The sequence below is a fragment of the Nothobranchius furzeri genome, chromosome 18 (genome assembly GCF_043380555.1).
Source record: "Nothobranchius furzeri strain GRZ-AD chromosome 18, NfurGRZ-RIMD1, whole genome shotgun sequence".
Taxonomy (NCBI): Eukaryota; Metazoa; Chordata; class Actinopteri; order Cyprinodontiformes; family Nothobranchiidae; genus Nothobranchius; species Nothobranchius furzeri.
Window position 1 is genome coordinate 16,318,925 of NC_091758.1, and position 11,523 is coordinate 16,330,447.

At 46.2% G+C, this 11,523-nt stretch overlaps 1 protein-coding gene across 1 annotated transcript; it reads left to right on the top strand.

Annotated features, from left to right (window-relative positions):
• Positions 1-673: 673 nt before the first annotated feature.
• On the top strand, positions 674-11,199 carry traf3 (TNF receptor-associated factor 3). The gene is made up of 14 exons (XM_015969292.3): positions 674-827; positions 2,522-2,693; positions 2,773-2,926; positions 3,069-3,120; positions 3,197-3,301; positions 3,387-3,551; positions 5,540-5,620; positions 5,716-5,790; positions 5,891-5,983; positions 6,225-6,365; positions 9,157-9,331; positions 9,412-9,755; positions 10,777-10,968; positions 11,070-11,199. Exons 2-14 carry the CDS (start codon positions 2,534-2,536, stop codon positions 11,103-11,105), a joined length of 1,773 nt encoding a protein of 590 aa, XP_015824778.1. The 5' UTR covers positions 674-827; positions 2,522-2,533; the 3' UTR covers positions 11,106-11,199.
• The last annotated feature ends 324 nt before the right edge of the window (positions 11,200-11,523 follow it).

Sequence of the window (11,523 nt, forward strand, 5' to 3'; positions counted from 1 at the left end):
GTATCAAACTTTGTGGCATCTCACCTGAAAATATTAGGACTCATAATTGAAAAGTCTTATTCCTTGATAAAAATTGTTTAATTTGACTTTTGGAAGGACCTAAAATCTATTAAATTTTTTTCTAGTACTGCAAGAAATGTAAAAATAAAGATAGAACCATATCACTGAGTCAGAGGCTCAACAGCAGCATTAATGGCTAAACTGAATGGTTAACAAGATGAGCAGTCACTGGTAATGCTCGTTTGTGCTGTAAAAAATTAGGATAAATAAAAATGTAACAAAGTTCCCTTTGTTTCATAATATAGCCGTTTTCAGAGCTTTCTGGATATTAGTGCTAAAACAATCTGCTCAGGATTAAATGAAGCTTTTATATTGAATTGTACATTCATGAACAAAAGCCTCCACTGCAAAACTTGTTTGTCAATAAAGTTTAACCCTTCAAAGTGAATTTAGGCTAACCTTCGCGCCCCCTAGTGGCTTGGCAGTGTTCCGAAGTCTGCGGGATTTGGCGCCCCCTAACGGTGAATCATCATAGCAGCTGGGGGATTTCCTGAGCGGAAGTAAAGGAGGGGGTTTCCAGTGTAATAAGCCCAGTCCTCCCCGCTGGCTCCCCGACTTAGGTCTCAGTGGCTTCTCTCTCCTAAACTTTCAGTGGGGACAGAGACCGGAGAACTCCTGACCGACACCGGACTATGAGGAGTCCGCCAAAAACCTGGAGGCTCCACGGCTGCGTTAGCAGCACGTAACCATTTGAATCCGCAGAGAGCGTACCGAGCTGAGTGAGGAGCTGCTGATCCGTCGAGCTGTGGCCTGCGGAGGATACTCATGTGAGTCAACATGCATTAAACACTCACTTTACTCTCAACACACACATTAGCCTGCTACACCAGCAGGTCAGGGGAATCTTTACTGTTTTTATCAATGGAGGCGCTGAAGAGCGTGCTACTGCTACACTCCTTGTTCTATCATGTGTGAAAATATCAACAAAAATATTTAAACCATTAGAAGAGATGACCGAAGCAGAAAACCCAAGCTAACTGTCTGCTAGCATGGTTGTATAGCGTGTGTTTGCATCCGCTCCCTGATCAAAGAGTCGAGCGGATCAATAATCTGATGATCGATAACCTGATAAACGTGAACGAACCCAACCCGTCTAGCTGCCGTCCGGCGGGAACCGGAGGGTGACGGTCGGTAGTAGCTGATGGGTGCTTTTACCACTCACTGCTTTAGATTTTTGAATAAAGATAAGAGTCTGAGGACGTCACAGTTACGCATTATGTCGTCATAGTTGTATTATGACTGATTATGTAAAGCTGTTGCTGTGTGGTCACCGGACTGAGTCTATAGGGTTCCAACTACCGCTCTAGCTGTTCCATAGAGCCTCTTCAGATCAGGCAGTCTGGTCCGGTCATAAATACGTGTGTGTGTGTGTGTGTGTGTGTGTGTGTGTGTGTGTGTGTTGGGGGCGTCATAGAGGTGTTTAGGATCATCAGGAATCAAACGTTTATCTTTGGTTTAATTTTATGATTTTATTTCATATTCAGAATAAATGTTTTTTATTATAGACAACAAATTTGGGTTGAACCAGGCTCTGACCAGCTAAACTCCCAACATCTCTGCCTGACGTTCAGCGACTAAGCAGATGTAAGCTGTCATGCTGCTGCTCACAGGTTCCGTCTGCAAACTTCTGCATGTTTTGTAGACATGTGGAGCAAAGCTGCGAGTAAGAGCCGCTGAAGACAGAAACACAGACCCGAATCAGACCCTCTTCTTATTCAGAGCACCTGTAGACTCTCATATTGCGGAGGTGAGATGTTCCCGCTCAGCCGGTGTTCATGCATTTAAAACCTGCTTATGGGGTTCTGGTTCAGAGCGCTGCTGCAGCTGGTCTGGCTGCAGGAAAACCCCTGTGTGGAACCAGGACAGTTTCTCTTTCTAAAACTGCATAGTCACGATTTAAGTCACCTGCTTTCCTTGAAGTGACAAACCCCCATGTCACAGATTACAGGATTCTGTCCCATCTGGTGTGATTGGATTAAACCCACAGGTTAATGTTGTTTCATGGTAGGCTTCAGAGAACTGGTTATATTTATTGGGTCTTATTAAATAAGCTGCTGCTATTTATAGAAATATATCAGTTATCCCCACTTTTACTGCGTTTTTTCTTCCTTTTTGTTTGTTAACGTGTGTGTGTGTGCGTGTGCGTGTGCGTGTGCGTGTGTGTGTGTGTGTGTGTGTGTGTGTGTGTGTGTGTGTGTGTGTGTGTGTGTGTGTGTGTGTGTGTGTGTGTGTGTGAGTGAACAATGCAGTCAATGGAAAAGCCCCTAGCATTCCCAGAGTTCAGTTCTTACAGGAAGTGAGGTGTGTGTGTGTGTGTGTGTGTGTGTGTGCGCGCGCGCGGTCACCGGTCATGGGTGCTGTCTCTACTCTAGTGAGCAGATAACCAGATGAGGTTTCCTAGCAGCTTAATCAGCTTTTGTTCTAAATGGTCATAATGTTATGACTCCTGCTGTCCCACCAGCCTCCTCGGGTCATGTCATCGGGGAGAAGTGCTGATGGGAGGGAAGTCCAGATCCCCCTCCAGCAGTCGGCGCCTTCCCTCGTCCCCCCCCTGTCCTCTGCCCTTGCCATCGCCCCGCCCTCCCACCGCTCTGTTAACCCATGGACTCTGTGTGAGTTCTCCACCCAACAAGGTAACCTCCTCTAATGCCTTGTCAGCTTCTGCCTCTCAGTCCCCGGGCTAACGGGTGTCCCGCTCTGGTGCTGCTGCAGGGTTCCTGCCCCTCCATGGAGGATTCAGAGACCACTTCTTAGAGACGCCAGAAGCCAAATACTGCTGCGAGGCCTGCAGGCTGGTCCTGTGTCAGCCCCGCCAGACTGAATGTGGACACCGCTTCTGTCAGAGCTGCATCAACGACATCCTCAGGTAGACTAGGTTCCGCCCACTTGTGTTGCCCAGGGTGAAGCCATGCATCCTAAACAGAGTCCTGTAACAGGATCACGACCACTTGTGGCCTCAGCAGATCCTGATCGTGATGTGAAACGTTTCTGTCTTCTGTCTCCTGCAGTCTTCAGAACCCCGTGTGTCCAGCAGACATGGAGCCTTTGTTCAAAGACAAGGTGGGTCAGAGTTCCCCAGAACCTGTTCCGTCTCGTCTAGGGCTCGGTCACTGAGCTCTGTTTGTTTTCACGTCAGATCTTCAAAGATGTCTGCTGCCATCGGGAGATCATGGCGCTGAAGGTGTTCTGTCGGAGCGAAGCTAACGGTTGTCAGGAGCAGATGAGTCTGCAGCAGATCCCTGTGAGCGCAAACGGTTCAGACCCACTGCCCAGGTGGATCTGAGGTTCTGTTTGACCCATAGATGTGACCTTCTGTCTCTCCTCAGGATCACCTGAATGTCTGTCCGTTCTTCGAGGTTCCCTGTCCTCTGGGTAAATGTAAAGAGCGAATGATGAGGAAGGAGATCCCCGATCACCTGACCTGGAAATGTAAACACAGAGAGTCCACTTGTGAATTCTGCATGAGCAAGATGCCTCTGACCGACCTGCAGGTAGGAAACGCCGCCCTGAGAGAGCTGCTTACCAAGACTCTGAGAGACCCGATCCCAGAGACCTTATCATAGACTCTTGAGACCTGATCCTAGAGACCTGATCATAGACTCTTGAGACCTGATCCTAGACTCTGAGAGACTTGATCCTAGACTCTGAGAGACCTGATCCCAGAGACCTGATCATAGACTCTGAGAGACCTGATCATAGACTCTGAGAGACCTGATCATAGACTCTGAGAGACCTGATCCCAGAGACCTGATCATAGACTCTGAGAGACCTGATCCCAGAGACCTGATCGTAGACTCTGAGAGACCTGATCCCAGACTCTGAGAGACCTGATCCCAGAGACCTGATCATAGACTCTGAGAGACCTGATCCCAGAGACCTGATCATAGACTCTGAGAGACCTGATCCCAGAGACCTGATCGTAGACTCTGAGAGACCTGATCCCAGACTCTGAGAGACCTGATCCCAGAGACCTGATCATAGACTCTGAGAGACCTGATCCCAGAGACCTGATCATAGACTCTGAGAGACCTGATCCCAGAGACCTGATCATAGACTCTGAGAGACCTGATCATAGACTCTGAGAGACCTGATCCCAGAGACCTGATCATAGACTCTGAGAGACCTGATCCCAGAGACCTGATCATAGACTTTGAGAGACCTGATCCCAGAGACCTGATCATAGACTCTGAGAGACCTGATCATAGACTCTGAGAGACCTGATCCCAGAGACCTGATCATAGACTCTGAGAGACCTGATCATAGACTCTGAGAGACCTGATCCCAGAGACCTGATCGTAGACTCTGAGAGACCTGATCCCAGACTCTGAGAGACCTGATCCCAGAGACCTGATCATAGACTCAGAGACCTGATCATAGACTCTGAGAGACCTGATCCCAGAGACCTGATCATAGACTCTGAGAGACCTGATCCCAGAGACCTGATCGTAGACTCTGAGAGACCTGATCCCAGACTCTGAGAGACCTGATCCCAGAGACCTGATCATAGACTCTGAGAGACCTGATCCCAGAGACCTGATCATAGACTCTGAGAGACCTGATCCCAGAGACCTGATCGTAGACTCTGAGAGACCTGATCCCAGACTCTGAGAGACCTGATCCCAGAGACCTGATCATAGACTCTGAGAGACCTGATCCCAGAGACCTGATCATAGACTCTGAGAGACCTGATCCCAGAGACCTGATCATAGACTCTGAGAGACCTGATCATAGACTCTGAGAGACCTGATCCCAGAGACCTGATCATAGACTCTGAGAGACCTGATCCCAGAGACCTGATCATAGACTTTGAGAGACCTGATCCCAGAGACCTGATCATAGACTCTGAGAGACCTGATCATAGACTCTGAGAGACCTGATCCCAGAGACCTGATCATAGACTCTGAGAGACCTGATCATAGACTCTGAGAGACCTGATCCCAGAGACCTGATCGTAGACTCTGAGAGACCTGATCCCAGACTCTGAGAGACCTGATCCCAGAGACCTGATCATAGACTCAGAGACCTGATCGTAGACTCTGAGAGACCTGATCCCAGACTCTGAGAGACCTGATCCCAGAGACCTGATCATAGACTCAGAGACCTGATCATAGACTCTGAGAGACCTGATCCCAGAGACCTGATCATAGACTCTGAGAGACCCGATCCCAGAGACCTGATCGTAGACTCTGAGACCTGATCATAGACTCAGAGACCTGATCATAGACTCAGAGAGACCCGATCCCAGACTCTGTGAGACCTGATCCCAGACTCTGAGAGACCTGATCCCAGACTCTGAGAGACCTGATCCCAGAGACCTGATCATAGACTCAGAGACCTGATCATAGACTCAGAGACCTGATCATAGACTCAGAGAGACCCGATCCCAGACTCTGTGAGACCTGATCCCAGACTCTGAGAGACCTGATCCCAGACTCTGAGAGACCTGATCATGAGTTTTAACGTTTGAACCTGTCTTCAGAAACACAAGGAGACTGTGTGTCCAGCGTTCCCGGTGTCCTGTCCCAACCACTGCTCCTTCACATCCCTGCCTCGAAGCGAGGTACTGCACCCCTCCCTTCCCCCCAGATCCGTCCTTCGGTAATCCGGTCTGAACCGACCCTGTTCACCAGCAGGTTTTTTTTTGCTCTGTTCCAGCTGACCAGCCACCAGCACGACTGCCCCAAGGCTCAGGTCAGCTGTTTGTTTCAGCACTACGGCTGCACCTTCAAGGTCACTCCTCATCACCTCTTCATTCCTGATTCGTCTGGCCCTGAATCTTCTGTTGCTCCTCTAATACAGGACGTACGGCTGTTTATCTCGTGTGTTGTAGGGTTTGAACCAGGACGTCAGACAGCACGACTCCACCTTTGCAGCAGAGCATCTACGGATGATGGTCAAAAGGAACTGCTTGTTTGAGAACAAGGTAACCATGGCAACAAACCCGACAGCGGTACCCATGTCAAACAGACCAGGAAGGGGTTGTAGTCTTCAGGGCTCTTTATCATTAGATTGGATTAGATTAGATTATGATTCAGAGGGTTGTGATGCAGCCTTCCAGTGATTGTTGAAGCAAAGGGATGATAGTCCCAGCAGGCCATGTTAGGGAATGGGATTAGGTTCCAACAGCAGGGTTCAGAGTTTATCTGAATGATGTTTGTTTGTAGGTGGAGGATGTGAAAGAGGAGCTGATGGAGCGGTACAAGGTGCTTCCTGCTCTCAGCAGCCGCCTGTCTGAACTAGAGACCCAGAATGAAGAGCTCCGTGAGAAGAACCGGCAGCTGGAGCAGAAACTAGCCACCATGCAGGTACTAATCCTACGAACTACGCTCCTGAGTGGGATGATGAGTTTTATCAGCTAGGCGGAGAAGGCCCAAAAGGCGCCACATCACCGGGTTTAATCGTTCAGTTTTAAACATCAGTGCCTCGCATCAGTGTGTCTGCAGGATTCTTCTGATTGTAGAAACTTCACAATGCCAAGTCAGTCAATCAAAGGCTGTCCTTTCTGATTGGGCGTTCTAGTGCTGATGGTGTCCTCCGGCCTTTAGCAATAACACGTTTTCATCGTCCACTGGACACGCGTGTGTTATCGAAGTCTGATTTATGTGTGTGAAGTGTCGTTTTTTTTAAAGCTGCAATAGCAAATCTGCAAAACAACACGTACCTCCGATCACTGTGAGGACAGGGAGGGCGTGGCACGTGCAAAATGCCTGGGACAGTTATTACATCATCGTGATGGGACCTGTGAATACTGGTGGGGACAAATCTGTAGAAGAGACGGAAAGAAAAACAAACGGCGCTACAGAAAGATGGAGGCATGAGACCAGGACAGGGATGTGCAGAGGGAAAACATGGTATCCCGTAGGGCTCGGTGCTAAATCGAAAATTTATCGTTATCGAAATTTCTGACTCTTATCGTGGTAATTTTTCCCATGTCAATAAATTTGACAATAAAAAAATGTGTGTGGGTTGGCAACTTCATGTCCCTTTAAGAAGCTGTACCAGTTTGAGTCACGTCAAAATGCAAGTGGTGCTCGCTGCAGAACCACAAAGGCGGAGCTGCACCAGAGTCAGCCCCGCCCATTCCATCAGAGTCAGTCCAATTCCTTCCAGTTGTCAGACTTGATAGCATTCTGGAACCAAAGAGGGTGTTATAGATAAAAAATGCGAGATTGAGGACGGAGTTGAGAAGTGAATTGAACAGTTTTTGTAAAGGTTCCATATAATTAAAAATCTAACTTTTGGAACTTTTAATCATGTTATATTGTCATTTCCTCATAAGAAACACACCAAAGCCATTTTTGGCCTCATTCATGCATAGTCCTCCCATCTCAGCTTCAATTTGGTCTCCTCCCCCGAAGCGGGTCTGGTCTTGGTTCTCAAATCTGGATATTCTGTGAATTTTCTGACAAATTATTTCTGAAATGACTTCTACTGAGACACCGCCAGAAAAATCATACATCCCATCTACAAAGACACACTGAATAGCACAATTACATGTAACGCCACTTTATGTTTATCAGATGTGGTGGTGTAGTGGTTATGGAGTCAGGTTGACATGTAGTTTTGCGCAGGTTCGCCTCCCAGTAGCAGAAGGATTAGGTAGTTTACAACCCATTTTCTTCATTTCTAGCTACACTTGCCAGTTTACAACAATTTACTGGTATACCGTTTAACATATAATAACTAATGTGTTTATTTATTTATTTATTCATTTATTTAGCCAGTGTGAGTCCATTTGTGAGCAGAGTTTCAACTAAAATGCTGTTTAGGAACGACCAAATTCAAAGAACTTTTTGAGACATAAATATTTTGCTGAAAATGAACATTACAACTAAAATATAAACAAATTAAATGTTTCAGCTGGCTAAATAGATTGTTGCAGACCCCACCGAGAATTGAACCAACATCAGCTGAGGGGAAAGCAAAACTTAATTCAGACGGTCTTACCACTGGACTACCAGAACCCATTCAATAGTCTCACATGCTGTTATACCACTTTTGTTGGAGCGGCTATGGGCAGATATTCGCTAAAAGAAACCTTTTCATTTCGAGATATATTCAGACTTTGTCATGTAGCAAGTTATATTTATCTTGTTTAATTGGAGCATAGAACATAGCATTAACGACTGTAAACTAGTAACAGCCGTAATTCATGTGGGTCAGGTCAGTTTGCGATAAAGTAGAAAAACAAAAACGGAAGTCAGTGGGCTAGGCTGAGTTTGCTTGATGGGCGGGGCTGACTCTGGTGCAGCTCCGCCTTTGTGGTTCTGCAGCAAGCACCCTCTCCAAAATATGAGTCCATGTAATACATGTGACAGCCCCATCTAGTGGTCAACTTTTGTTTTTGCGCATACCTGTAGTTATCGTCCATTTACCGTTATCGAGGCGAAATCCTCAATATATCGTGATATTGATTTTAGGCCATGTTGCCCAGCCCTAATATCCAGCATGTGGCTTTAATGGTTTAGAGCAGATAAATGTTTTACTTAGTTTGTTTCTGTCATTTAAAATCTGCTTTTGTACTTCATGCTGAGTAAAATAAGTTATTTAAATTATAAACATTTGGTAAAATGGATAGATTATAATTCAGCTTACACTGTTTGCATAATTTCTGGTGATAAATTAATTTAGAAAACAAAAAATGAGAGGAGCCGTTTGAGAGCGAAAAAAGAGCCCCGGGTTCCCGTCCCCACAGAGAACCAAGTCTTTATTTTTTTATTTTGTTTAAATATTTAATAAACAATAATAATATAGTTACTATGTTAGAATGTTTTAAGAGACATGAAAAAATCATTTTTAGCAAAGTTTGTATTGTAGCTTTAAAATATCCTTTATAAGAACTTCCCCAGCAAGACAGCTGCTGAGGTGCGTGTGTGTCGTAGGCGAGGCCGCGTTCACACACACACACACACACACACACACGCGCGGGCATGACGTGTCCTGACGAGGACACCAGGTCTCACCACACTGACACTATGTGATTCCATGATTTGTCCTGCACATTCTCCAGCATCCACCTGCGGTGCGACCTGCTTGTTTTAGCGAATCGGTTCCTCCGTTTCTCACTAACAGCCGAACCTCTGCGTGTTTTTACAGAAACTAATGAGCTCCCACTCAGAGAAGCTGCTGGAGCTGGAGCTGGAGCTGCGTTCTCTCCGTCTGCTTAGAGAAGAGATGGAGAACCTACGAGGAACGCTGGAAAATGTTCGAACCAGGCTCAGTGCTCTGGAGCAAGGGGGCCGGTGTGGAGCTGGATCAACTCATACTTTGGGTTAGTTAAAACCGAGAACTGGTGGAAGAACTTAAACCTGGTTATCAGGAAATCACAGCTGAGTATTTGACTCCCTGCAGCGTCCCTGGAGACCCAGCTGAGCCGCCACGATGACATGCTGAGCGTTCACGAGATCCGGTTGGCTGACATGGACCTGCGTTTTCAGGTTCTGGAGACATCGAGCTACAATGGGACTCTAATCTGGAAGATCCGAGATTACAAGAGAAGGAAACAGGAAGCGGTGGCGGGCAAGACGCTGTCGCTGTACTCGCAGCCGTTCTACACCGGATACTTTGGGTACAAGATGTGCGCTCGAGTTTATTTAAACGGAGACGGAATGGGGAAGGGGACGCACCTGTCCCTGTTCTTCGTGGTGATGAGGGGGGAGTATGACGCCCTGCTGCCCTGGCCTTTTAAACAGAAGGTAGAGTCATAATCTCAGACATGCTTAATTACCTCAACTTGGTAATTTAACCACAAAACCTGCAATTGTTTATTAGATAAATAAGAAGCAGTGGTAGAAAGTTAAAATGGCGTTCCACAGGGTCTCGTCTAAGGGACTCTTCTGCTTTGATTTTAATTTAATGAAAAACCTGAAATTTCTGAAGACACTCAGAACAAGATGTTTGCTGGTGATGTCATCAGGTGTGACTTCATTAAATATTAGGAGTTTCCTGAGTTTGTTGTCTGTGTGCAATCAGACTCGATTTCATTATTGTCCAAAATGTGGATGAGTTAAGATATTTATTTTTCATTCTTAGCTAGTATAAAGATTATTTTAATGAAATGTCCCAAACGTTTAAAAAAGTTCATGTCTGTGTTTTTAATCTTATTGTTACTTAATTTTTAACTCAAAATAATTCGAAAGACGACACAATCGAACAAAGCCAGATGATTTGGTCCCATTCCTCTCTGTGTCTGTGCTAAAGGACGAGCGCGTCCTCCCTACCTTAAGACTACACTCGTGCGTCCTAAAGGCCTAAAGACACCACAGCATATGACACAAAGCAAAATACTTCTTTGTTATTTAAATTTAAAAATCCTGTTGGTGATTAAAGATGATTAATTCATTAGAAATATCCAAGTTTATGAGAATGTTAACTTATTAAAAGAACATAGGTCTGTCTCTTATTATGGCGAACTACATCACAGTTTTATTGGTCTTTATTCTGAAAAGCAGAAATAAATCAGTGTGTTTCATAAATGATTAGGTGTTTTCCATAACTGAGCAGCTGATTACAGAACCAGCTGGTTTCCTGTTGTAGCTGTTTGTGATGTCATAACACAAATAAGCTCTGAAAACTTTAGATCAGAAGAAAATATCTGCAAAATAAACATTTACTAATTTTTGGAGATTCGATAAATGTAGGTTTCTAATGCACACCGACTGCCTTTATCCAGGATTTAAGGAGTAAACCTGACCTACCTGTGTGTGTTTATACCAGGTGACCCTGATGCTGATGGACCAGGGTCCCTCTAGGAAACACCTGGGTGATGCCTTCAAACCAGATCCAAACAGCAGCAGCTTCAGGCGACCCTTAGCTGAGATGAACATCGCCTCTGGCTGTCCCCTCTTCGTGTCTCAGAGCGTCCTGGACACAGGCAGCTACATCAAGGATGATACCATCTTCATCAAGGTCAACACACACACACACAAACACACACACACACACACACACACAGCTGTATAGTGGACCTGTCTGTTAAACAGCTGATTGATTATTTCTGTGATGGGCAGGTCACCGTGGATACGTCCGACCTTCCTGACCCCTGATGGGATCCTCTCGCTGGTCTGAGGTACATTCACCTGTGCAAGTTCAGCACAGAAGAGGATCATGGGAAGGAACATGGCAGAGTCCTGCGAACCACTGACAGATCAGAAGCAGCCAATCAGAGACCGAGGGTGAATGTTTGGATCCATCACCACGGAGACGCTAAGCACAGCCATCGGGTACACAGGCGGTCCTGACCTCCTATTTACTATGGTTACTGAGGCATGCTGGGACATCATTCAAACCAGGTTAAAACCCAGAAAACGCCCTCAGAGAGAACCGGACGGGGTCTGGTCCAGACACACGAGGCAGCGTTGTTTCTGACGGGCTGATTCCTCCAGCTCGTTGTTTACACACACTATTTATGAACGACTAGCCTAGCTAGCGCCTGACACACTAACCGCTTCCTCAGTGGTGACC

What these genes read in the sequence shown, in the direction of transcription:
- traf3 (XM_015969292.3), top strand. Translation starts at nt 2,534, where the DNA reads ATGTCATCGGGGAGAAGTGCTGATGGGAGGGAAGTCCAGATCCCCCTC. An exon ending in TGAGTTCTCCACCCAACAAG is followed by an intron (nt 2,694 to 2,772) that starts GTAACCTCCTCT and finishes GTGCTGCTGCAG; the next exon opens with GGTTCCTGCCCCTCCATGGA. An exon ending in ACTGCTTGTTTGAGAACAAG is followed by an intron (nt 5,984 to 6,224) that starts GTAACCATGGCA and finishes GTTTGTTTGTAG; the next exon opens with GTGGAGGATGTGAAAGAGGA.